General features: G+C 47.1%; 1 protein-coding gene across 1 annotated transcript in view; it reads right to left on the bottom strand.

Annotated features, from left to right (window-relative positions):
* Positions 1–27,428, bottom strand: part of bbs9 (Bardet-Biedl syndrome 9) — a 390,202-nt gene that overhangs the window by 297,626 nt on the left and 65,148 nt on the right. Inside the window, 2 exon segments of the mRNA XM_034173643.1 lie at positions 1,599–1,782; positions 10,113–10,197. Coding sequence (XP_034029534.1) covers positions 1,599–1,782; positions 10,113–10,197 — 269 coding nt within the window.

Here is a 27,428-nt window from a genome sequence, read left to right as displayed (position 1 = left end):
TATCTTTGGGCAGTCTGCCCATTCCTCTTTGCAGCATCAATCAAATTTCATCAGGTTGGATGGGGAACATTGGTGCACAGCCATTTTCAGAGCTCTCCAGATATGTTCACTCAGATTTGGGTCTGGGCTCTGGCTGAACAACTCAAGGACATTCACAGAGATGTCCTGAAGCCACTCCATTGAAATCTTGACTGTTTGTTTAGGGTCAGTTTCCTGCTGAAAGATGAACCTTCACCCCAGTCTGTAGTCAAGAGCGATTTGGAGCAGTCTGAAAAACATCCCCACAGCATGATGCTGCTACCACGCTTCCCTGTAGGAATGGTATTGGTTAGGTGATGACCGGTGCCTGGTTTCTTCCAAATATATATGTATATTAGGGCTGGGAAAATTAGTGCGTTAACTTTTTGCGTTATGTTTTTTTCATTTTAGTGCGTTAAAAATAATTAACGCATCGATTAAATTTACAAATAGTCCCTTCTCATGGCGTACGATAACCTCCAAAGCGCACAGTGGCAACAGCGCGCCATAAACTCACAATGCTGCTCTAACAAAAGAAGAAGAGACACTTCCGGTCCCTGAGGCTAACACTGTGGAAATGTGAGCTAGCAATGGAAAAGAGAAAAGATACGCTTATAAATGGACAGTTTTGCTAAACTAGCACTCCTTGCACGCAAGTATCTCTCTTCTCCTGCCACCACAGAGCCCTGTGAAAGAATGTTTTCCCTCTCAGGACATGTTATTCAGAAAAAGAGGGCCTCTCTGTCTGCTTCTAATGTGGAGAGACTGGTGTGTCTGAGCAATTGGCTCAATGTAAAAGAGGTCTGTTTAAATTAAACTAGCACAGCTGAAACAGTTGTTGGATTTTTTTTAATATTCACTGCCTATGGTCCAAATAAAGTGACTGGGTTTTTATTCATAAGGAATACCTTAAATAAGCTATTTGTGGCAGCTTTACAGCTAATACTAATGTTGTTTTGAATAACAAATGTTTTTGTGATAAAAGCTTTGTCTTTGAAGTTTAAAGACATGTTAAATTATTTTTATTTATGTTACACAAGTTTAATGCACTTTATATGCAATTTTGTTAAAATAAACTTTTAAAAATTATAGTCACTGTCATTTTTTAAAATTCTGATGAAAAAAAATTAATTGCGATTCATTTTTTCCAAATTTGCGATTAATTAGTTAATTTTTTTAATCAATTTTTTTTTTATTCCTAGCCCTAATATATATATATATATATATATATTAATATAAATTTATTAATGACCTGTCACATCCATTGTACAGGGAATTTTATTTATTTATTTATTTTTTCATGGCCAAACTGGAACTGACATCACACTGAACTCAAACTTTGCAACTTTGCCTTTCCCTGTTTCTCAGACATTTTCTTCTTTGATGTTGGAAATTCTAAGTTGTGACTTCCAACTCAAATGTGGGGAAAATTGGAAACTAAGGTAAATATGATCCAATACGCCACGGTTGTGCTGGGGGGAAAATAGTGGCAAAGGAGGAACATGAAACATAAAGTGATCTGTTAAGAATCCCTTTATTGACTTCACTTCCATATGAAACACTCCATGGCTGTGGTTTACCTGAGGCATAGGGCAGGAAGCAGCTGGGGTTGAACTCCAGTTTCTTCATGAAGTGGATCTGGCCGTTATCACGGAGACAGTAGAGGCACCTCTCCCCCAGGACAAAGATGGATGAAGAGGAGTGTGAGAAAGATGGAACTGAAATGTCCAAAGCTTGTTCTCCCAGGACTAATGTCCAGTGAGGCTGATAAAGAACATAAATACACAGTTAAAGCACAATGGGCCCCATTGTACACCCAGTGTAAAGCAGAGCAAAAGTAGATTTGCTGCAGACTAGAGCCCGACCGATATGGATTTTTTTGAGGCCAATGCCGATAACGATATTTGGATTTACAATTTAGTAAAGCTTGGTCCCAGCTGCCGTATATGACGGCGTCGGCCCCAGAGGGTTAATGGCGAATGGCAGTAATTCCTAGAACCCTTCTGGACGACCACTGAATCTGAATGTTTCAATCTCTTAGCAGTAAACGAAAATATTTCATGCTAGAAATAAAGTCTACACAACGTGGACTTAATAAAAAGCGTGACCGACGCAATGAAGCACATTTGACACATTACTACATAAACTGAGTTAATCAAACTGAGTTGAACTGAAACGGGAGAAATGTACGGTGAATGTAATCGCAAAGTTATTACAAACAACATCCTTATAAACTTACTTGTATGCTTTTGTCAGCCGATCAGTGCAGTGTGAAGGCGAACTACGGGGGCCAGTGATGAACGCATTTAAGCAGGGGTATAAGCAGCTCTCAGTTGAATGGAGTCAGAGCTCCATTTACTGGACAAATGGTGCAAGGACATTTTACATTGCCGACACAAACATTATTTCAGTAACTGTTCTGTTTATGAGAAATTATCGGTGTTCTATCGGCAAAATTTCGGCCGATAGTGAGTACTCTGAAAAGGGCTTATATCGGCCGATAATATCGGCTGGCCGATATATCGGTCGGGCTCTACTGCAGACACCAAATGATCATCATATACATGACTTCAGCAAATTTAGATCCAGTCATCATTTAGATGCAGACAGCATGTAGCACATCTCACTATCTTAGAGATGTCCCTCAAGGCTCAGTCTTGGGCCCTATCTTGTTCATACTCTATACTACTGACCTGTGTACAAATTTATCAAACGCCTTCTAACATCTGTATGTTGATGACACCGTAATCTACTGTTGCTCAGATTCCGTGACACAAGCATTTGAATTTTTGCAGTCCAATTTTAATGTGGTGCAGAACTGTCTGTAGAAATTCAAACTCGTCTTGAATGCAGAAAAATCTAAATTGTTTTTCTCTAAATCAACTGTCTCCTCTGAGAACACACCATCAATCAAAACTGCCCAAGGTAATGTTCTTGAGCTAGTCAGCAGCTGCAAGTATTTAGGATTGACTATTGACACGGAGCTTTCTTTTAAAGTTCATTTTAAACAATTGATCTCCAAATTAAGGGTGAAGCTAGGCTTCCTTTACAGAAACAAGTCATACTCCTCCCTAAGTGCTCAGAAGCTCCTGATAACTGCTACCTTTTCTACCCCTACTGGACTATGTCGATGTCATGTATAGGTGTGCTTCATCCAGTTGTCTACAGTCCTTGACCCTGCTGTATCACTGGGCCCTGAGATTCATCACTGGTTGTAGCCGCCTCACCCACCACTGTGAGTTGTATGCCAAAGCGGGCATGCCCTCTTTTTCTGTCAGGCATTATATACATTGTATGATTCTGGTCTACAAAACACTTATTGGTTTGGTTTGGAACTATTTATCCAGCTTACTTCAAAGATCTGAAAGCCATTATGCTCTGCGCTCGAATGGCATGTTATGTTTTTCTGTACCTCATGTCCGCCCTGAAGCAGGAAAGAATGCCTTTAGTTTTTCATCTCCCTCTGGAACATTCCAAACTGAAACTGCCCAGGCTGACTTCCTTGAAAACCTTCTCATCTATTTTATGAGATCGTGAATGGGATTCTTTTGAGCAATGCCTGTGTTTCTAAAACTAATTCTGCATGAGACTTTGCAATATGTGCAATGTTATTATGACCAAGTTGATTGTATTTTATTTATCACAAATGTTCTCATGTTGATGTTAACCTGTCTATTATGATGTGTGCTGCTGCCTTTCTTGGCCAGGTCATCCATGCAAAAGAGGTTTTGATCTCAATGGAATTCTAACTGGTTAAATAAAGGTTATTATTATAGATCTCTCCTAAGTCATATCTATGTGAATAGCAACCTAGCAATGTATGCTGATTGTAGATATTGTTGACATAACTTATGTTTTTAGGAATGCTAAAGAAAGAGACAAAAAGAATCATTTGGATGCAGACCTGGATCACCACCAAAATGCAATCAACTCTTCCCTGTCCGTAGAACAATCTTCCCATCATAATCCATCCTTTTTGAAATATAGTGCCCACAGAAGAAAAACCAGACACAGGAAAACACAAACTGTTATTTACATAACCACTATAATCATGTCAGCCAACAGAGGTAATGAAAAGCATGGTGGTCCCAACCACCTGTCATGAAAACCAATGACTTGCAGGTTTTCTGGTCAATCAATCAAATCACCAAGGTATTTCCCTCATGAGTTGCCCTCACCCGGTAAAGTCTTTGATTTCAATGAAAACCTACACAATTTTGGCTCTTCAGCTGCTCCAAGCAATGGCTCTGTTGATCCTCACAGAGCCTCAGCCTGGATGTTTACTTCAACTTGAAAATTTACTTAGTTAAGATAGTCAGTTCTTTACATATTTGTGCTTAATAATTTACACACTCAAAGTTCTAAGGATAGAGCATAGAAACACATTAATTTTTCCAGATTATTGACACATTAACAGTGTTATACGAGGGCTGTCCATAAAGTATAGGTCCTTTTTATTTTTTTCAAAAACTATATGGATTTCATTCATATGTTTTTACGTCAGTCATGCTTGAACCCTTGTGCGCATGCGTGAGATTTTCCATGCCTGTCGGTGACGTCATTCGCCTGTGAGCACTCCTTGTGGGAGGAGTCGTCCAGCCCCTCGTCGGAATTCCTTTGTCTGAGAAGTTGCTGAGAGACTGGCGCTTTGTTTGATCAAATTTTTTTCTAAACCTGTGAGACACATCGAAGTGGACATGGTTCGAAAAATTAAGCTGGTTTTCAGTGAAAATTTTAACGGCTGATGAGAGATTTTGAGGTGATACTGTCGCTTTAAGGACTTCCCACGGTGCGAGACGTCGCTCAGCGCTCTCAGGCGGCATCATCAGCCTGTTTCAAGCTGAAAACCTCCACATTTCAGGCTCTATTGATCCAGGACGTCGTGAGAGAACAGAGAAGTTTCAGAAGAAGTCGGTTTCAGCATTTTATCCGGATATTCCACTGTTAAAGGAGATTTTTTTAATGAAAGACGTGCGGACGGGTCCGCGCGTAGGGACGCAGCCGACGTGGTGCGGTGGCACAGGAAAAACACCTCCGTGTTGATAACCATTTGTAAAATCCAGGCGGCTTTTGATGGCTTTCAGTGGAGTGAGTATATGAGAAATTGTTTAACAGCTGGACATGTTCCAACTTGTCCTTAAGGCTTCCAACAGAGGTGTTTTTCCTGTGGCGCAGCCGCCGCGCGGACCCGTCTGCACGTCTTTCATTAAAAAAATCTCCTTTAACAGTGGAATATCCGGATAAAACGCTGAAACCGACTTCTTCTGAAACTTCTCTGTTCTCCCACGACGTCCTGGATCAATAGAGCCTGAAATGTGGAGGTTTTCAGCTTGAAACAGGCTGATGACGCCGCCTGAGAGCGCTGCGCGACGTCTCGCACCGTGGGAAGTCCTTAAAGCGACAGTATCACCTCAAAATCTCTCATCAGCCGTTAAAATTTTCACTGAAAACCAGCTTAATTTTCGAACCATGTCCACTTCGATGTGTCTCACAGGTTTAGAAAAAATTTTGATCAAACAAAGCGCCAGTCTCTCAGCAACTTCTCAGACAAAGGAATTCCGACGAGGGGCTGGACGACTCCTCCCACAAGGAGTGCTCACAGGCGAATGACATCACCGACAGGCGTGGAAAAACTCACGCATGCACACGAGGGTTCAAGCATGTCTGACATAAAAACATATAAATGAAATCCATATAGTTTTTGAAAAAAATAAAAAGGACCTATACTTTATGGACAGACCTCGTACGTTTCCACAGAGGGAGATACTGAGTAGACGTTTTGGATGAAGCTGTATGCAGAACCATAGATTGTATCTATACTGGACAAAACGCGGGGTCTCTATAGAAAACCTATAGAGACTCGGAACAGCCGATATGAATTCCATGTCTGGGACATGGTCTGGGTGTTGTCATGATGACAACAGTGGTACTATGAACACATTAAAGCATAAAGGGGTGGAGTGTGGTTGGTGACAAAAGAAGCCAGAACACGTCCCTCGCTTCGAGTCGGAATCCCCTAAGCAAACAGGCTATCCTCGGTTCGGGAGTTTCTTAAATAATCTTTTTTGGGAACTGTTACTGATGACAGTCAGTAATTTCCTTTGGTGTGGACATTAAAAGTTATGAACAGCTGATTTTTTTTTACAGTAATTGTGCATTAATGGGGCTTAATGAATCAGGCTACCAACAGTTGATAAAAGTGCGAACACTGTTAGCATACAACATTAAATACAACCCCTGGCAATAATTATGGAATCACCGGCCTCGGAGGATGTTCATTCAGTTGTTTAATTTTGTATAAAAAAAGCAGATCACAGACATGACACAAAACTAAAGTCATTTCAAATGGCAACTTTCTGGCTTTAAGAAACACTATAAGAAATCAAGAAAAAAGATTGTGGCAGTCAGTAACGGTTACTTTTTTAGACCAAGCAGAGGAAAAAAATATGGAATCACTCAATTCTGAGGAATAAATTATGGAATCACCCTGTAAATTTTCATCCCCAAAACTAACACCTACATCAAATCAGATCTGCTCGTTGACATTGACCCTATGCCATGACACTGACCCTATGTGTCTTTTTGCAAGGAATGTTTTCACAGTTTTTGCTCTATGGCAAGATGCATTATCATCTTGAAAAATGATTTCATCATCCCCAAACATCCTTTCAATTGTCCAAAATATCAACGTAAACTTGTGCATTTATTGATGATGTAATGACAGCCATCTCCCCAGTGCCTTTACCTGACATGCAGCCCCATATCATCAATGACTGTGGAAATTTACATGTTCTCTTCAGGCAGTCATCTTTATAAATCCCATTGGAACGGCACCAAACAAAAGTTCCAGCATCATCACCTTGTCCAATGCAGATTCGAGATTCATCACTGAATATGACTTTCATCCAGTCATCCACAGTCCACGATTGCTTTTCCTTAGCCCATTGTAACCTTGTTTTTTTCTGTTTAGGTGTTAATGATGGCTTTTCATTTAGCTTTTCTGTATGTAAATCCCATTTCCTTTAGGCGGTTTCTTACAGTTCGGTCACAGACGTTGACTCCAGTTTCCTCCCATTCATTCCTCATTTGTTTTGTTGTGCATTTTTCAATTTTTGAGACATATTGCTTTAAGTTTTCTGTCTTGATGCTTTGATGTCTTCCTTGGTCTACCAGTATGTTTGCCTTTAACAACCTTCCCATGTTGTTTGTATTTGGTCCAGAGTTTAGACACAGCTGACTGTGAACAACCAACATCTTTTGCAATGTTGCGTAATGATTTACCCTCTTTTAAGAGTTTGATAATCCTCTCCTTTGTTTCAATTGACATCTCTCGTGTTGGAGCCATGATTCATGTCAGTCCACTTGGTGCAACAGCTCTCCAAGGTGTGATCACTCCTTTTTAGATGCAGACTAACGAGCAGATCTGATTTGATGCAGGTGTTAGTTTTTGGGATGAAAATTTACAGGGTAATTCCATAATTTATTCCTCAGAATTGAGTGAGTCCATATTTTTTTCCTCTGCTTGGTCTAAAAAAGTAACCGTTACTGACTGCCACAATCTTTTTTCTTGATTTCTTATAGTATTTCTTAAAGCCAGAAAGTTGCCATTTGAAATTACTTTAGTTTTGTGTCATGTCTGTGATCTGCTTTTTTCTACAAAATTAAACAACTGAATGAACATCCTCCGAGGCCGGTGATTCCATAATTATTGTATGTAAGAGGAGTTTCACTCAGCATGAATATTGCAGCAGGGGCATCTTAGAAGATCCCCTCGGACGTTTCACCACACAACAAGTTGTATTATTTTTCCATGTTATTATTGCTGTTTGTAATAAAATACTCCAAATGACAGACACAGCCTCCACAATAGCTAGTGGACACATCAAGAGGCCTTTGAGCTAAAGATGCAAGAGAGAGAGAGACAAAGACACTTGGCTGAACCTCTGTCACTCAAAGCGACAATGCCCCTAATTTTACAGAAACTAAGTTGGAAAAAAAATCACCCCGCACAGCTGTCCTGGCAGAGGAAACTATCTATAGAGAGCAAAGTTGTTTTTTGTAACAAGATGTAAATGTGTTTATTTCTGTTCTAAAGTTGGACCCTTAACATGGAGCCAGTCTAGTTCTTGTTTCATGGAATACACCTGTTTTACTTCATCAGGGGCCTCATGTACAAAGACTTATGTGGATTTCCTACTGAAACATGGCATGTGCTAAAACCCGGAAAGTGGCATAAGCACAAAAATGTCCAGATATATCAAAGTGTGCGCACGCATGGATCCAAGCACATTCCGTTTGTACATCCCAGTAAACGTGGAATTGAGTGCACATGCAAATATACCAAGCACCTCTCTTTTCACTCCCCTATTTAAATATGCAAATCCATGTAAATAGGCCCTTTGAGCTGGGATTCTCCCTCCATCAGATCAGCCAACATGAAAGCAGTGTGAGCCACAGATGACTGGAAATGACGTGGAGACACGAAGGGATAGTTTATTTGGTACCTTGTTAAATAGAATAAACATGAAATTGGAAAAATGTTAGTGGGAGAGCATGTGTGAGGTCGTAAATGCTTTGTGCTCAAAGCAGCGCACCCACACTGGACTTAAAAAAGTGAAGTGAGAGGTGGGGAAGGTGATGGTCTATTGGTTAAAGCGTTGGGCTTGAGACCAGAGGATCCTCAGTTCAAATCTTATCCCGACCTTGGGCAAGGTCCTTAATCACCTAGTTGCTCCCGGTGTGTAGTGAGTACTTTGCATGGCAGCACCCTCACATTGGTGTGACTGTGAGCCATTATTTGTAAAGCGCTTTGAGTGTCTGATGCAGATGGAAAAGCGCTATATAAATGCAGTCCATTTACCATTTGAAGCGCACCGCGGCTGACAGTGTGTGACATTCACAACTTTACACTTTATGTTTATTGTCAAATACTGAACACAGGGGCCTGTTAAGAATCTGCAGCTGCAGTTTTACCATCAAGAAAACGCATTAATAATAATAACAAAAACACATATTTGAATGTGCACATGCCAAAATGTGCCCGCGCTGGTTTTCGTTCGGAACAATTACACAAATAAATTATTTACTCACAAAGTAGCCACCCATCGTGCCCCCGTACCAGTTCCCAACCCAACCCAATGCATTTGCGCATCAAATACGATTTGAACATTGATGGAATGAAAATGCTTCCTATTAACAAAAACAAATTCATCACGTGATGGCAAATGGTAAATGGACTGGATTTGTCATCTTTATAGCTCCACTTACATTAGGGAAACCATCTCGCACTGCAAATTGCACGTTAATGTTGGAATGTGATGTAACTCGATGACATTCGGATGCTTGCGTTCCAAACAGCTGACATGGCTCGGCTCAAGGTTGACAGGCACACTCCTGACTGATCGGCCAGCTCCCACTGGAAAGCCCCTGTTACCAGGAAGCCCAGGGTGGTCAGCACCTGTGTGGGCACAGACAACCCCTGGACCCTTGCCATATTGCACTCTGGGCCAGTGGCAGTTCTACGTGCAACTCCAGCAACAGTGGCCTTGGTAACTGAAATTGGCTTATGAGCCAATTATTGTCATTTGCAAGTAAATCTTCGTGTTCCCTGAAAACATGCTCACCTCTGATTTCACCATTTGCAAGGTCTTCTAACAACACTAACACAGCCACTGTTAGTGCCATTTTAGGCATCACTTTGTGAATGCTTTTATATCCATGTCTATAATTGCAATCATGTTGGTGCATTAATGGATCATCAGTGTGTCACTGATGTACACATCACTCTGATGACTTCATATTTTCACAGTATTAACGGTTCCAAGCATCACCTCTATGTGTCGGCAGTGGAACAATAGCTGTAGAAACGTGCGTACGCCAACCATGATTTTTTCGGTTATTTCACTTTTGATACATCTGAACTTTAGCGTAGAGATGGCCGTACACCACGTTTTTTGTGTATGCATGCTTTGGACATGTGGCCCCAGGTCTGTATAAAAAAAAAAAAGACAGCAACAGAAAATTCACCAAGTAGAGTGAGCCTGGGTTAAGAACCACCGATTGATATGAACTGTAATCTAATGCATCGGACTCACTGTTAGTCTCTTGCCTCCCGTCTTGAGTGGCAGGTCATGGTCCTGTCGAGTTTCTGCCTCTGTAGCAATGGCCAGAGTCTCGTATCTAGGAATCAGAAAGAGACAAATCACTGCTTATACAAACACACACTGTGGATCACAATAACAATGCATACTGGGTGTTGTTTTCTGAGCCATTGTTCCCACAATAAATAAGGGTTGTTTAAAATGTCTAAAAATCTTACAACTTAATCAGGATGACTCAAAAGCATTTTTTTTTTCTTTTTGGTTAATTCAATCTTGCAAACACCAAAACTGAAATAAACGTGCTGTTTATTTGCAAATATAAACTTGAAATCTTTGTTCCCAAACAAATCTGAAGATTACTTTCTTCAGTAGATTAGTTGGAATTTTACTCTCTAGAAATTTGTCTGTTCAACACCACAGTTTTTTTCCTCAACACTGAGGCACCTTCATGCTGGATCACTCCCCCCCAAAAAATGTGCAATACTGCCAAAATGTCATAGTTGATGTTCCCAAGTATCCAAGTCTCATAGCTATACAGTATACACACGTGAACAAAATTGTTGATCCTTCTGTTAAAGAAAGAAAAACCCAGCAAGGTCACTGAAATAACATGAAACTGACAAAAGTAATAAATAAAAAATGACTGAAAACTATCTAATGACATTCAAATATTTCTTTTGAATTGTGGTTTGACCATTTTAAAAAAACAAACTAATGAAACTACAAAATAAAAACATTCTGAGGTGAATTAGCTTTAAAAATCACAGAGAACATGGTTCAATAATTACACAATGTTAAAAATGTCAATTGAATTAATAGAATTTTTACATTAAGAACATCCACAGCAAGTGCCAAACTCATCTTTACAGCTTCGGTCCGGTCAACACTACTTTAACCTGCTGTTCTCTGGAACTGCAGTCTACCTCTTTTCAATGAGCAACTGGCAACTGGATGAGGATAAAGTGGACAGCGTGATCTGTGGTCAGTTGACTTTGGCATCTTCAGCATTAGGACTTTTCCAGTAAGATGTTGGCAGTGACAGCAGCCTGGCAGGAATCTAGCCATCTAACACAAAGATAAATAAAGCTCCAAACCCCACCCAGTCAAACTCAGAACCAAAGACCAAACAGTAAATAAGTGCTGTATTATCCACTCATTTTCTCACTTCATATTTCAAATCTTGACAACAAGCCAACTTCTAATACAAGCTCACAGCTCTAAATCCCAACTTCTACAATCAAACATGGCCACAAAAGTATACACTATGCTAACAATTCATGCACACATCCATCCAATCTGGAAGTTTCCATTTCCTGTATTCCTGAGAAGAGTTAAAAAACATGCAAGGCAGGTGCTCTCCAGGGGCAGGGTTGGAGAACCCTGCTTTGTATGCTGGGAGGAAGCCTCAGCATGCTCTACTGTAGGGTGGGTTTGAACCCACAACAGTTGTAATAACTGCATCACAATATCACCCAAGAACAGAATGTGTCATCAAAACATTTGACCACTATCATCATGAGAGCAATTTTGCAGTAAAAATATTTCTGTGAAATTATTCACCACAAAACTGTAGTTTGTACTGAGATGAATAACAGATCCAACTCAGATGTGCAATAATATATTAATCATTACAATTGTTTTCAGATTTACTAACGAAAAGTGACGAATATTATATGAATGGCAGGTCACATAAACTATGAACTACAATGTTTCCACAATATCCATCACACACAAGTATTTGAAGAGTGATACAATCAAAGATTTGTTTATAGTGTCAAGTGTAGTGTTTAGCAAAAACATCACATTAATGCATGCATCCCTTTTCTGAGCCCACTTATTCCAGTTACGGGTTACTGTGTGGGACTGGAGCCTATCCCAGTAGGCAGGGTACACCCTGGACAGAACGCCAGCCTATGACAAGGCCAAAATAACACAAACAATCAAGGAATTACAGAATCTCCCTTTGGTATCTTCCTTGTTTCAGACAGGGTCACCGCAGCATATTCAAGGTGGCTGAGCCTGTTGATTTGGCACAGGTTCTATGCCGGATACCCTTCTGGGAACCTTCCACTCTGGAAACAAGCACACTAAACACTTGGCCACCACCCTTGCCGAAATTACAGCAAGGAATTATGGTAATTTTTATTAACCGTCCCTCCATTTTCAGAGGCCATAACTGGACAAACTTTAGACAAGGGTTACATGAGCATTTCTGGGTCACTGCATATCATCCTGAATTTCATTTAATCAATCATTCAGAAATACCAACAGTATGGTGCAGCATGGAAAATCTGTCTGGAGTAGGGAGTTGTCAAAGCTAAATCAAGGTTCAAGGTTCAAGGTAAACGTTATTATCCCACCAGGGGAAATTCATTCATCACTGCTTGTCTTACAACATATGATATAACCCAAAAGACAAAAAACTGATTGGGACATACCACAAATAACAAACCACACAAAAACACAAAACATACATCATAAAATAAAAAATATTAGCAGATCCTAAAATATATAATAAATAAGCAAATAAATAAAACCAGGATCTATGATTTGAGGTAGACAGTTTAAAATGGGCCTGGAATCAAGTCAGGAAAACACAGACGTTTTGAGTCTATTGTTGTATAATGTTATTGCTGTAGGCATGAAGGACTTCTTATACCTCTCTCTTCTAATCTGTCTTTGCAGAATTCTGCCACTTGACTTGTGGCTACTCACAAATTTTGGGAATAGAGAATGTGTTGCATCACTGAGGATCTAGTCTGTCTTCTTGAGGATGAGCTTATTGTACAACTGAGCTACAGATGCTTGGTTGATGCCTATGATTTTACTGGCTACACTGATAATGCGCTGCAAGTTTTTATGATCCTTCACATGTATATTACCAAAAGTGCAGATGAGACCAAAAGACAGAACGCTCTGCAAAAGAGCTTTATAAAACATTTGTAAAATGCAGCTGTCCAGTCTAAAGTGACTCATTTTCCTAAGGAAAACATCCTCTGCTGCAATTTCTTAGATTTATTTAGAGCACATTCTGTGAAAGACAGCTTACTGTCAGTTTCAACACCCAAATATATATAAGATGGGACTTGCTCTACTAGTTCACCATTGATCCTAGATTGAGACACTATTGTACCTTTCTTTCTGAAATGAATCACCATCTCTTTAGTTTTCTTTACATTGACAATGAGATAATTATCAGAGCACCATTCAATAAAACCTTGTACCTCCCTTTCAAAACCTTCCACAGATGGAAGATCAGACTGTAAAAAACCCAGCAGGGCTGTATCATCTGCATACTTAAAGAATGTGTGGGCTGGAGATGTGGACTGACAGTCATTTGTGTATAAGGTATAAAGTATTGGTGACAAAACACCCCTGTGGTGCTCCTGTGTTAGTGATTTGTACAAATGAAATGCATGAGTTAAAACGAACTTGCTGACTACGATTGGTCAAAAAGTCAAGTATCCATAAAATAAGTCTGGGATTAACTCCAAGATTTAACAATTTCTTCCCCATTAAATGGGGTTGAATTGTGTTGAAGACACTGCTAAAATCAATAAACAAAATTTTCACCAGGCTTTTTGACTGTTCAAGGTGTTCATAGACATTGTACGAGGGCTGTCAATAAAGTAACGGTCCTTTTTATTTTTTTCAAAAACATATGAATGAAATCCATATAGATTTTTCGGGACGCAGCTGCCGCGACGCTCCGCCACAGGAAAAACACCTCTGTTGAAAGCCTTAAGGACAAGTTGGAACATGTCCTGCCTGTTAAACAATTTCTCATATACTCACTCCACTGAAAGCCATCAAAAGCCGCCTGGATTTTACAAATGGTTATTAACACGGAGGTGTTTTTCCTGTGCCGCCGCACCGCGTCGGCTGCGTCCCGACGCGCGGATCCGTCCGCACGTCTTTCATTAAAAAATCTCCTTTAACAGTGGAATATCTGGATAAAATGCTGAAACCGACTTCTTCTGAAACTTCTCTGTTCTCTCACGACGTCCTGGATCAATAGAGCCTGAAATGTGGAGGTTTTCAGCTTGAACAGGCTGATGACGCCGCCTGAAAGCGCTGCGCGACGTCTCACACCGTGAAAAGTCCTTAAAGCGACAGAATCACCTCAAAATCTCTCATCAGCCGTTAAAATTTTCACTGAAAACCAGCTTAATTTTTCGAACCGTGTCCACTTCGATGTGTCTCACAGGTTTAGAAAAAAGTTTGATCAAACAACGCGCCAGTCTCTCAGCAACTTCTCAGACAAAGGAATTCCGACGAGGGGCTGGATGACTCCTCCCACAAGGAGTGCTCACAGGCGAATGACGTCACCGACAGGCGTGGAAAAACTCACGCATGCGCACGAGGGTTCAAGCATGTCTGACGTAAAAACATATGAATGAAATCCATATAGTTTTTGAAAAAATAAAAAGGGCCGTTACTTTATTGACAGCCCTCGTATGTCAAGGTCAGCAATGCATCTTCCACCCCCCTCCCAGCACAGTAGGCAAATTGATATGGATCTAAAAGAGGTGAGACTTCAGAAAGAAGCTTTTTTAAAACAATCTTCTCAAAACATTTCATAACTACAGGTGTGAGGGCGACTGGGCGTAAATCATTAAGTACTTTAGGTTTATTATTTTTTGGCACAGGCACTATAAGAGATTTGTTCCACAGATTAGGAACCACCCCAGTGTCCAATGACAGCTGAAACAGTCTGTGGAAGGGCTGTGCTAACTGATCTGTGCACATCTTGAGTGTCCTGCTACAGATACCATCAGGCCCACTGACTTTACGGGGGTATATACGTCTAAAATAAGGCTTGACATCGTCAACAGAAATGTCAGTATTCACACCATCTGTTGTGTGGGCCGCCAGAAGAGGAGGTACTGCTGGCCCACCACCAGAGGGCGCCCTGCCTGAAGTGCGGGCTTCAGGCACGAGAGGGCGCTGCCGCCATGGACACAGCCGGGGGTGACAGCTGTCGCTCATTACCTCTTGATAGCTGTCACCCATCTACTCAACATCATCTCACTCCATAAAGACCAGACGTCATCTCCACCTCGTTGCCGAGATATCATACTTCATTGGAGGTAATATCCTCAGCCGTTTTGTAATTGTAATATTTGTATATTGTGAGTGTTTGCAGGAGTACCAGTTCCTCCATCGGTGGAAGCTGTGAGAGCGCTGAAGGCACTCTTTTCCCCTGAGGAATCCACAGTACTCTGCAAGTTATTGACTGAGAGGTGGAGGTGGCATTCCCACCGTTGTTGTTACTGGGTGCACACACACCCACACTTGACTGTCTTTGTTCTTCGCCAGCAGTACCAGATCCGACAGTCGGGGACTGTGATCACCTGGGAATTCGGGACTTGGCGGCTCCAGTATTCACCAGGTTCTGGGGCGGCGGAAATCGTGTGGTTCCGGTTCTTCTTAGGACAGACGTCTTCTATCCTCGAGCCTGCCCACACGTCACCTTTGTGTATTGACTGTTATGATATTCTGAGATTGTCTGTATGTTCGTTGTGCACATTCACAACATTAAATTGTTATATTTTGGCTCATCTATTGACTGTTCATTTGCGCCCCCTGTTGTGGGTCCGTGTCACTACACTTTCCCAACAGGATATCTCGGCCAGCGTCATGGACTCCGAGGGGCGTCACCCGGCTGTTGAACGACCAATGGGAGAGCAGGGAGCGCAGGCGTCTGCAGGAGACGTGATTGGTGAGCTGCAGCACATTCTCACCGCTTTACGGCTCGGTTGGATCAAATGACCGAGCAAAACATCCTCCTGAACCGCAGGGTGGAGGCTCTCTCCGCGCAGATGGCGGCGAGCGCTCAGGGCGCTGCTGCAGCTCGTCCTCCTGCCGACCCTGTGCAGGATATAAATGTTCCAGTGGTGGTTCAACAACCCCTCCCACCATCCCCTGAAGCATACATAAGCCCTCCTGAGCCGTACGGAGGTTGTGTGGAGACGTGCGCGGACTTTCTTATGCAGTGTTCGCTCGTCTTCGCACAACGTCCCGTCATGTATGCATCAGATGCTAGTAAAATAGCTTATGTGATTGCTCTGCTTCGGGGTAAAGCATGCGCCTGGGCTACGGCGCTCTGGGAACAGAACTCACGGTTGTTATCAGCATACACTGGGTTTCTGGGGGAGTTCAGAACAGTGTTTGATCACCCTAACAGAGGAGAGACCGCTTCAACAGTGCTGCTGTCAATGAGACAGGGACGCGAGAGCGCAGCCGCTTATGCAGTCAACTTCCGCATCGCGGCTGCGAGGTCCGGCTGGAATAACGTTGCGCTCCGCGCCGCCTTCATAAACGCACTGTTGTTGGTTCTGAAGGAGCAGCTGGTAGCTAAGGAGGAACCGCGGGATTTAGATGGGCTTATCGATCTCGTTATACGGTTAGACAATCGGTTGGAGGAACGCCGTCGGGAGCGAGGCGAAGGACATGACCGGATACGCGCCGCCCCTCTCCCTTCCAGGTTCGAAAAGGGGCCGCCCTCCCCACGCTCCACAGCCGCAGCGCTTTGTGGGGCAACAGCTCCCCCTGCTGACGTTGTTAGGGAAACGCACAGGGCCAAAATAGGGAGGCTGATCCGTGGAAAGTGTTTTCTCTGCAGCTCAACTGAGCACACACAGAGAAACTGCCCCAAACGGCCAAAACGACAACACTCGCCCTTAGAGACTGGGCTAAGGGGGGGGTCAAAACATTCAAGTGAGACACACACAAATTGCCACACGACTCCCAGTCACAATCCTGAGCGGGGATTTAACCCTTCAAGCCCGAGCACTGGTGGACACGGGGTCAGAAGGGAATCTGCTAGACAGCAGATGGGCAAGGGAGGTAGGGCTCCCTCTGGTGGCGCTTCCTTCGCCATTGCAGGTGCGGGCACTAGATGGCACCCTCCTCCCTTTACTCACACACAAGACACAACCAGTAACTCTGGTGGTGTCTGGAAACCACCAGGAGGAGATTGAGTTTTTTGTAACTCCTTCTACCTCCCGCGTGATTTTGGGCAACCCATGGATGTTGAAGCACAATCCCCGGATTGATTGGCCGTCTGGGGTGGTGGTTCAGTGGAGCGAAACCTGCCATCGGGGGTGTTTAGGATCCTCGGTTCCTCCCGGTTCACAGGCTAAGGAGGAGGTCAAAGTCCCTCCCAATCTGACGGCAGTGCCGGTTGAGTACCACGATCTTGCTGACGTCTTCAGGAAGGATCTGGCACTCACCCTTCCCCCACACCGTCCGTACGATTGTGCCATTGATTTGGTTCCAGGCGCTGAGTTCCCGTCCAGCAGGCTGTACAACCTCTCACGACCTGAGCGCGAATCAATGGAGACCTACATCCGGGACTCATCAGCTGCCGGGCTGATCCGGAACTCCACCTCCCCGATGGGGGCAGGTTTCTTTTTTGTGGGCAAGAAAGATGGCGGACTTCGTCCATGTATTGATTACAGGGGGCTGAATGAGATTACGGTTCGCAACCGATACCCATTGCCATTGTTAGATTCCGTGTTCACCCCCCTGCATGGAGCCAAAATCTTTACTAAGCTGGATCTTAGAAATGCGTATCACCTGGTTCGGATCCGGAAGGGAGACGAATGGAAGACGGCATTTAACACCCCATTAGGTCACTTTGAGTACCTGGTCATGCCGTTCGGCCTCACCAACGCCCCCGCGACGTTCCAAGCCTTGGTTAACGACGTCTTGCGGGACTTCCTGCACCGATTCGTCTTCGTATATCTGGACGATATTCTCATCTTTTCTCCGGATCCTGAGACCCATGTCCAGCATGTACGTCAGGTCCTGCAGTGGTTGTTAGAGAACCGACTGTTTGTGAAGGGCGAGAAGTGCGAGTTTCACCGCACGTCTTTGTCCTTCCTGGGGTTTATCATCTCCTCTAACTCCGTCGCCCCTGATCCGGCCAAGGTTGTGGCGGTGAGAGATTGGCCCCAACCAACAAGCCGTAGGAAGCTGCAACAGTTCCTCGGCTTCGCTAATTTCTATAGGAGGTTCATTAAGGGCTACAGTCAGGTAGTTAGCCCCCTGACAGCCCTGACCTCTCCAAAAGTCCCCTTCACCTGGTCGGATCGGTGCGAAGCCGCGTTCAAGGAGTTGAAATGACGGTTCTCTACTGCGCCAGTTTTGGTGCAGCCCGACCCTAGCCGCCAGTTCATGGTTGAAGTGGACGCCTCTGACTCAGAGATAGGAGCCGTGCTGTCCCAGAGCGGAGAGACCGATAAGGTACTTCACCCGTGTGCCTACTTTTCACGCAGGTTGACCCCGGCTGAACGGAACTATGACGTCGGCAATCGAGAACTCCTTGCGGTGAAAGAGGCTCTTGAGGAGTGGAGACACCTGTTGGAGGGAGCGTCTGTGCCATTCACGGTTTTCACTGACCATCGGAACCTGGAGTATATCAGGACCGCCAAGCGGCTGAACCCCAGGCAAGCCCGCTGGTCACTGTTCTTCGGGCGTTTTGACTTCCGGATCACCTATCGCCCCGGGACCAAGAACCAGAGGTCGGATGCCTTGTCCCGGGTACACGAAGAGGAGGTAAAAACTGCACTGTCGGATCCACCGGAGCCCATCCTGCCTGAGTCCACTATCATGGCCACCCTCACCTGGGACGTGGAGAAGACCGTCCGGGAGGCCCTGGCACGGAGCCCGGGCCCAGGAACAGGTCTGAAGAACCGTCTGTACGTCCCACCAGAGGCCAGAGCTGCAGTCTTGGACTTCTGTCATGGTTCCAAGCTCTCCTGTCATCCAGGGGTGCGAAGAACTGTAGCAGTTGTACGGCAGCGCTTCTGGTGGGCGTCTATGGAGGCAGACGTCCGGGAATATATCCAGGCCTGCACCACCTGTGCCAGGGGCAAGGCAGTACACACAAAGGCCCAAGGACTCCTCCAGCCGCTGCCGGTGCCTCATCGCCCCTGGTCCCACATCGGCCTGGATTTCGTCACGGGCCTCCCGCCGTCCCAGGGCAACACCACCATCTTCACGATAGTGGACCGTTTCTCCAAGGCGGCCCACTTCGTGGCCCTCCCGAAGCTCCCAACAGCCCAGGAGACAGCAGACCTCCTGGTCCACCACGTTGTCCGTCTGCATGGGATACCCTCCGGCATCGTCTCAGATCGTGGTCCCCAGTTCTCCTCACACGTCTGGAGGAGCTTCTGCAGGGAACTGGGGGCCACCGTGAGCCTCTCGTTCGGGTACCATCCACAGACGAACGGACAGGCAGAGCGGGTCAACCAGGAACTGGAACAGACCCTCCGCTGCATCACATCCGCGCACCCGACGGCCTGGAGTAACCATCTGGCCTGGATCGAGTATGCCAGGTGTCTTCGGCAACCGGCCTCTCCCCATTTGAGGTGTGTTTGGGGTATCAGCCCCCGTTGTTTCCCGTGGTGGAGGGAGAGGTCGGTGTGCCCTCGGTCCAGGCCCACCTGCGGAAGTGCCGTCGGGTGTGACGCTCCGCCCGCTCTGCCTTGTTGAAGGCCTGGACGAGGGCGAAGACCCATGCAGACCGCAGGCGATCCCCGGCCCCTGCTTACCAGCCCGGGCAGGAGGTGTGGCTTTCCACGAAGGACATCCCCCTCCAGGTGGACTCCCCGAAACTCCAGGACAGGTACATTGGCCCCTTCAAGATCCTCAAAGTCCTCAGTCCTGCAGCAGTGAAGCTCCAACTCCCGGCTTCACTGCGGATCCATCCGGTTTTCCACGTGTCACGTATCAAACCTCATCACACCTCACCCCTCTGTGCTCCCGGACAGGCGCCCCTCCTGCTCGGATCATCGACGGGGGGCCGGCTTGGACGGTGCGCCGGCTCCTGGACGTCCGTCGGATGGGTCGGGGCTTCCAGTACTTGGTGGACTGGGAGGGGTATGGACCCGAAGAACGCTCCTGGGTGAAGAGGGGCTTCATCCTGGATCCGGCCCTCCTGGCCGACTTCTACCGCCGACACCCCGACAAACCTGGTCGGGCGCCAGGAGGCGCCCGTTGAGGGAGGGGGGTCCTGTTGTGTGGGCCGCCAGAAGAGGAGGTACTGCTGGCCCACCACCAGAGGGCGCCCTGCCTGAAGTGCGGGCTTCAGGCACGAGAGGGCGCTGCCGCCATGGACACAGCCGGGGGTGACAGCTGTCGCTCATTACCTCTTGACAGCTGTCACCCATCTACTCAACATCATCTCACTCCATAAAGACCAGACGTCATCTCCACCTCGTTGCCGAGATATCATACTTCATTGGAGGTAATATCCTCAGCCGTTTTGTAATTGTAATATTTGTATATTGTGAGTGTTTGCAGGAGTACCAGTTCCTCCGTCGGTGGAAGCTGTGAGAGCGCTGAAGGCACTCTTTTCCCCTGAGGAATCCACAGTACTCTGCAAGTTATTGAGTGAGAGGTGGAGGTGGCATTCCCACCGTTGTTGTTACTGGGTGCACACACACCCACACTTGACTGTCTTTGTTCTTCGCCAGCAGTACCAGATCCGACAGTCGGGGACGGTGATCACCTGGGAATTCGGGACTTGGCGGCTCCAGTATTCACCAGGTTCTGGGGCGGCGGAAATCGTGTGGTTCCGGCTCTTCTTAGGACAGACGTCTTCTATCCTCGAGCCTGCCCACACGTCACCTTTGTGTATTGACTGTTATATTCTGAGATTGTCTGTATGTTCGTTGTGCACATTCACAACATTAAATTGTTATATTTTGGCTCATCTATTGACTGTTCATTTGCGCCCCCTGTTGTGGGTCCGTGTCACTACACTTTCCCAACACCATCCATGCCTTTTATTTCCATGTTAATCTGAAACTGTTCTGCTCTAAAATCATGTGTCAAATCTACAATAAAAACTGTTTAACTTATTTGCAATGTCAAGTTCATTATGTACAATCACTGGATATTTTTTAGGCTTATATCCTATGATAGTTTGAACACTCTGCCATGCTTTCCTTGCATCAGTTTTAAAATAATTTTCAAGTTTACATTTGTATGCAGATTTACAGTCCATGACCATGATTTTGATCTTTTTCTGCACATTTTTTTCTCCTCTATACTTCCTCCTGATTTAAATATGTTTTTTTCTGGTTGAGAAGTTGCTTTAACTCAGGAGTCACCCAAGGTTTTTTATTAGGAAACATTGTCAGTTGTCAAAATGACCCTGCAAGAAGGAGATAGTGAGGGAAGCTGCCGGAAAAAAAGGTTAGCCTGTTGGCTTTGTTCAGTAACTGTGAGATAAGAACATTTTTGGATTTCATTTATCCCACCCAAAACACAGGGTCCTGCCCAGCTATACCTCTCTATCCATTTATGGCTTGGGTTACCAGGGTAGGCAGAGTAAGAACTGCCAAGCTATTTACCGCTGCAGGGGTGGTGGCCAAGTGGTTAGTATACTTGGGGTCAGTGCTGTTGTGTGGGCCGCCAGAAGAGGAGGTACTGCTGGCCCACCACCAGAGGGCGCCCTGTCTGAAGTGCGGGCTTCAGGCACGAGAGGGCGCTGCCGCCTACAGGAACAGCCGAGGTGACAGCTGTCACTCATCAACTATGACAGCTGTCACCGATCATCTGCATCTCACCCGGGATAAAAGCAGGATGACACCTCCACCACATCGCCGAGATATCGACTTCTGTGAGAGGTAATATTCTCTGCCAGCATTCAGTGATTTAAAGAGCTATTGTGTTGCAGTGTCAACCAGAGGACCGGCGTGGGTCGCGACTGTTTCGTCCTTCGTCTCGTCAGATAAGTGGTTAAACAGACGCTGCACGAGAGAGTGTTAAAGATGGAGGTGGAATTCCCACCATTATTGTTACGGGGTGTACACACACCCACACTTGACTGTCTTTGTTCTCCGCCAGCAGTACCAGATACGACACGCTGAGACGGTGGCCACCTGGGGACTTCAGGACTTGGCGGCTCCAGTATCCTTCGGGTTCGGTGGCGGTGGAAATCGTGTGGTTCCGGTTCATCTCCAGACGGGCGTCTCCTATCGTCGAGCCTGCCCACACGACACCTTCATTAACTGACTTGTATTCATTCTGTAATCTGCTGTGTGTGGTTGTGACATTCACAACAGTAAAGTGTTCTAATTTAACTCCCTCTATTGTCCGTTCATTTACGCCCCCTGTTGTGGGTCCGTGTCACTACACTTTCTCAACAGGATATCTCGGCCAGCGTCATGGACTCCGAGGGGCGTCACCCAGCTGTTGAACGTCCAATGGGAGAGCAGGGAGCGCAGGCGTCTGCAGGAGGCGTGATTGGTGAGCTGCAGCACATTCTCACCGCCTTTACGGCTCGGTTGGATCAAATGACCGAGCAAAACATCCTCCTGAACCGCAGGGTGGAGGCTCTCTCCGCGCAGGTGGCGGCGAGCCCTCAGGGCGCTGCTGCAGCTCCTCCTCCTGCCGACCCTGTGCAGGATATGAATGTTCCAGTGGTGGTTCAACAACCCCTCCCACCATCCCCTGAAGCATACATAAGCCCCCCTGAGCCGTACGGAGGTTGTGTGGAGACGTGCGCGGACTTTCTCATGCAATGTTCGCTCGTCTTCGCACAACGTCCCGTCATGTACGCGTCAGATACTAGTAAAGTAGATTATGTGATTAATCTGCTTCGGGGAGAAGCACGCGCTTGGGCTACGGCGCTTTGGGAGCAAAATTCACGGCTCCTTCACATGTACACTGGGTTTGTGAGGGAGTTCAAGACTGTGTTTGATCACCCTAACAGGGGAGAGACCGCTTCAACTGTACTGCTGTCAATGAGACAGGGACGCCGGAGCGCAGCCGCTTATGCAGTCGACTTCCGCATCGCGGCTGCGAGGTCCGACTGGAATAACGCTGCGCTCCGCGCCGCCTTCGTAAACGGACTGTCATCGGTCCTGAAGGAGCACCTGGTGGCCAAGGATGAACCGCGGGAATTAGATGGGCTTATCGATCTTGTTATACGGTTAGACAATCGGTTGGAAGAACGCGGTCGGGAACGAGACGAAGGGCGTGGCCGGGCGCGCGCCGTCCCTCTTCCTTCCGGGTCCGAAAAAGGTCCGTCCTTCCCACGCTCCCTGGCCTCTATGCCCCGTGTGGCGACAGCTCCCCCTGCTGACGAAGCTATGGACACGAGCAGGGCCACATTCAGACCACCGAATAGACAGAGGAGGCTTCCCCGCGGGGCGTGTTTTGTTTGCGGCTCAATTGAGCACCAATTGAGTAATTGCCCCGAACGGTTAAACACCAATGCCCGCCCCTAGAAACTGGGCTTAGGGTGGGCCAAGAAATTCACGTGGGACACACACACATTTCCACACGGCTCCCAGTTACAATCCTTAGCGGGGATTTAACCCTTCAGGCCCCAGCACTGGTAGACACAGGGTCAGAAGGGAATCTGCTAGACAGCAGATGGGCCAGGGAGGTAGGGCTCCCTCTGGTGGCGCTTCCTTCACCATTGCAGGTGCGAGCACTAGATGGCACCCTACTCCCTTTACTCACACACAGGACACTACCAGTAACTCTGGTAGTGTCAGGGAATCATCGGGAGGAGATTGAGTTTTTTGTGACTCCCTCTACCTCCCGTGTGATTCTGGGGTTCCCCTGGATGCTAAAACACAATTCCCGGATTGATTGGCCGTCCGGGTTGGTGGTACAGTGGAGCGAGACCTGCCATCGGGTGTGTTTGGGATCCTCGGTTCCTCCCGGTTCCCAGGCTAAGGAGCAGGTCAAAGTTCCCCCCAATCTGTCGGCGGTGCTGGTTGAGTACCACGATCTTGCTGATGTTTTTAGCAAGGATCGGGCACTCCCCCTTCCCCCGCACCGTCCGTACGATTGTGCCATCGATTTGATGCCAGGCGTGGAGTTCCCGTCCAGCAGGCTGTACAACCTCTCCCGACCTGAGCGCGAATCAATGGAGACCTACATCCGGGACTCCTTAGCTGCCGGGCTGATCCGTAACTCCACCTCCCTGATGGGAGCAGGTTTCTTTTTTGTGTGCAAAAAAGATGGCGGTCTTCGTCCATGCATTGATTACTGGGGGCTGAACGAGATCACGGTTCGCAACCGATACCCGTTGCCTTTGTTCGGTGTTCACCCCCCTCCATGGAGTCAAAATCTTCACAAAGCTGGATCTTAGGAACGCATACCACCCAGTTCGGGTCCGGAAGGGAGACGAATGGAAGACGGCATTCAACACCCCGTTAGGTCATTTTGAGTACCTGGTCATGCCGTTCGGCCTCACAAACGCCCCCGCGACGTTCCAAGCTTTGGTTAATGACGTCTTGCGGGACTTCCTGCACCGATTCATCTTCGTATATCTGGACGATATACTCATTTTTTCTCCGGATCCTGAGACCCATGTACAGCATGTACGTCAGGTCCTGCAGCGGTTGTTGGAGAACCAGCTGTTTGTGAAGGGCGAGAAGTGTGAGTTTCACCGCACCTCTTTGTCCTTCCTGGGGTTTATCATCTCCTCCAACTCCGTCGCCCCGGATCCGGCCAAGGTCGCAGCGGTGAGAGACTGGCCCCAACCGTAGGAAGCTGCAACAGTTCCTCGGCTTCGCAAATTTTTACAGGAGGTTCATTAAGGGGTATAGTCAGGTAGTTAGCCCCCTGACAGCCCTGACTTCACCAAAAGTTCCCTTCACCTGGTCGGATCGGTGCGATGCCGCGTTCAGGGAGTTGAAACAGCGCTTCTCGACTGCACCCGTCTTGGTGCAGCCCGATCCTAGTCGCCAGTTTGTGGTTGAAGTGGACGCCTCTGACTCAGGGATAGGAGCCGTGCTATCCCAGAGCGGAGAGACCGATAAGGTTCTTCACCCGTGTGCCTATTTCTCCCGCAGGTTGACCCCAGCAGAGCGGAACTATGACGTGGGCAATTGAGAGCTCCTTGCGGTGAAAGAGGCTCTTGAGGAGTGGAGACACCTGCTGGAGGGAGCGTCAGTGCCTTTCACGGTTTTTACTGACCACCGGAACCTGGAGTATATCAGGACCGCCAAGCGACTGAACCCCAGGCAAGCCCGCTGGTCACTGTTTTTCGGCCGTTTTGACTTCCGGATCACTTACCGCCCCGGGACCAAAAACAAGAGGTCGGATGCCCTGTCCCGGGTGCACGAACATGAAGTCAAGACCGAGCTGTCGGATCCACCGGAACCCATCTTACCGGAGTCCACTATCGTGGCTACCCTTACCTGGGACGTGGAGAAGACCGTCCGGGAGGCCCTGGCACGGAGCCCGGATCCGGAACAGGACCGAGAAACAGACTATACGTCCCACCAGAAGCCAGAGCTGCCGTCCTGGACTTCTGTCACGGGTCCAAGCTCTCCTGCCACCCAGGGGTGCGTAGGACCGTGGCAGTGGTCCGGCAGTGCTTCTGGTGGGCGTCTCTGGAGGCTGACGTCCGGGCTTATATCCAGTCCTGCACCACCTGTGCCAGGGGCAAGGCAGACCACCAGAAGGCACAGGGACTCCTGCAGCCACTTCCTGTGCCTCATCGCCCCTGGTCCCACATCGGTCTGGATTTTGTCACGAGCCTCCCGCCGTCCCGGGGGCACACTACCATCCTCACGATAGTGGACCGGTTCTCCAAGGTGGCCCACTTCGTGGCCCTCCCAAAGCTCCCATCGGCCCAGGAGATGGCGGATCTCCTGGTCCACCATGTCGTACGGCTGCATGGGATACCAACAGACATCGTTTCGGATCGCGGTCCCCAGTTCTCCTCGCAGGTGTGGAGGAGTTTCTGCCGGGAACTGGGGGCCACCGTGAGCCTCTCGTCTGGGTATCACCCTCAGACTAACGGACAGGCTGAACGGGCCAATCAAGAGTTGGAGCAGACCCTGCGTTGTACAACATCCGCACACCCAACGGCTTGGAGTGAACACCTGGCCTGGATCGAGTAGGCGCATAACAGCCAAGTGTCCTCTGCCACCGGCCTCTCCCCGTTTGAGGTGTGTCTGGGGTACCAACCCCCTTTGTTTCCTGTGGTGGAGGGAGAGGTCGGTGTGCCCTCGGTCCAGGCCCACCTGCGGAGATGCCGTCGGGTGTGGCGCACCGCCCGTTCGGCCTGGTTGAGGGCCCGGACGAGGGCAAAAGCCCATGCAGACCGTCGACGGTCCCCGGCCCCCGCATACCAGCCCGGGCAGGAGGTATGGCTATCTACCAAGGACATACCTCTCCAAGTGGCTTCCCCGAAGTTGAAAGACCGCTACATAGGGCCGTTCCGCATCCTCAAGGTCCTCAGTCCCACCGCAGTGAGGCTCCAACTCCCGGCCTCACTGCGCATCCATCCAGTTTTTCACGTCTCCAGGTTGAAACCACATCACACCTCACCCCTCTGGGCACCCGGTCCGGCGCCGCCTCCTGCCCGTATCATCGACGGGGAGCCGGCTTGGACAGTATGCCGGCTCTTGGATGTCCGTCGAATGGGCCGGGGCTTTCAATATTTGGTGGACTGGGAAGGGTATGGACCCGAAGAACGCTCCTGGGTGAAGAGGAGCTTCATCCTGGACCCGGCCCTCCTGGTCGATTTTTACCGACGCCACACGGACAAGCCTGGTCGGGCGCCAGGAGGCGCCTGTTGAGGGGGGGGTCCTGTTGTGTTGGCCGCCAGAAGAGGAGGTACTGCTGGCCCACCACCAGAGGGCGCCCTGCCTGAAGTGCGGGCTTCAGGCACGAGAGGGCGCTGCCGCCTACAGGAACAGCCGACAGCCTATTGTCCATTCATTTACGCCCCCTGTTGTGGGTCCGTGTCACCACACTTTCCCAACAAGTGCAGAAGGTTCAATTCAAACCCCACCCCTGCCCATTTGTCCATGTAATGCGGAGTTGCATCAAGAAGGGCATCTGGCGTAAAACTTGTGCCAAATCAACATACAGATCCACCTCGGATTTGCTGTGGCAACCCTGAATGAAAACAAGGGAGCAGCAGAAGGGACTTACTAGTGTAAATGCCAATTAATGAAACAGTATAGAAGAGCAAATGTAAATGTTCTGTTACACACACTTCCATCTTCATAAATATATAGTCAAGAGTTTGGACACACTTTCCCATTCAACTGAAAGGGAGTCCAACACGTACATGGCTGTCAAGGGGACCATCAGTGTGCAAAATATGAAAGAATTTGAACAAACTGTTTTCATTTTATTGATGAAAGTCTGTGCATTTCCACATATGGTTTCCTTTAAATCTCCATTTACAAGTGCATTTCTCTCCATTTAAAAAAGTACTTACTGAGTTTTGCATCTGAACTCTTCATATATATATATATACATACATACATACATATATATATATATATATATATATATATATATATATATATATAT

This window comes from Thalassophryne amazonica, chromosome 7 (assembly GCF_902500255.1).
Source record: "Thalassophryne amazonica chromosome 7, fThaAma1.1, whole genome shotgun sequence".
NCBI lineage: Eukaryota > Metazoa > Chordata > Actinopteri > Batrachoidiformes > Batrachoididae > Thalassophryne > Thalassophryne amazonica.
This window is presented reverse-complemented; position numbering and strand designations above follow the sequence as displayed.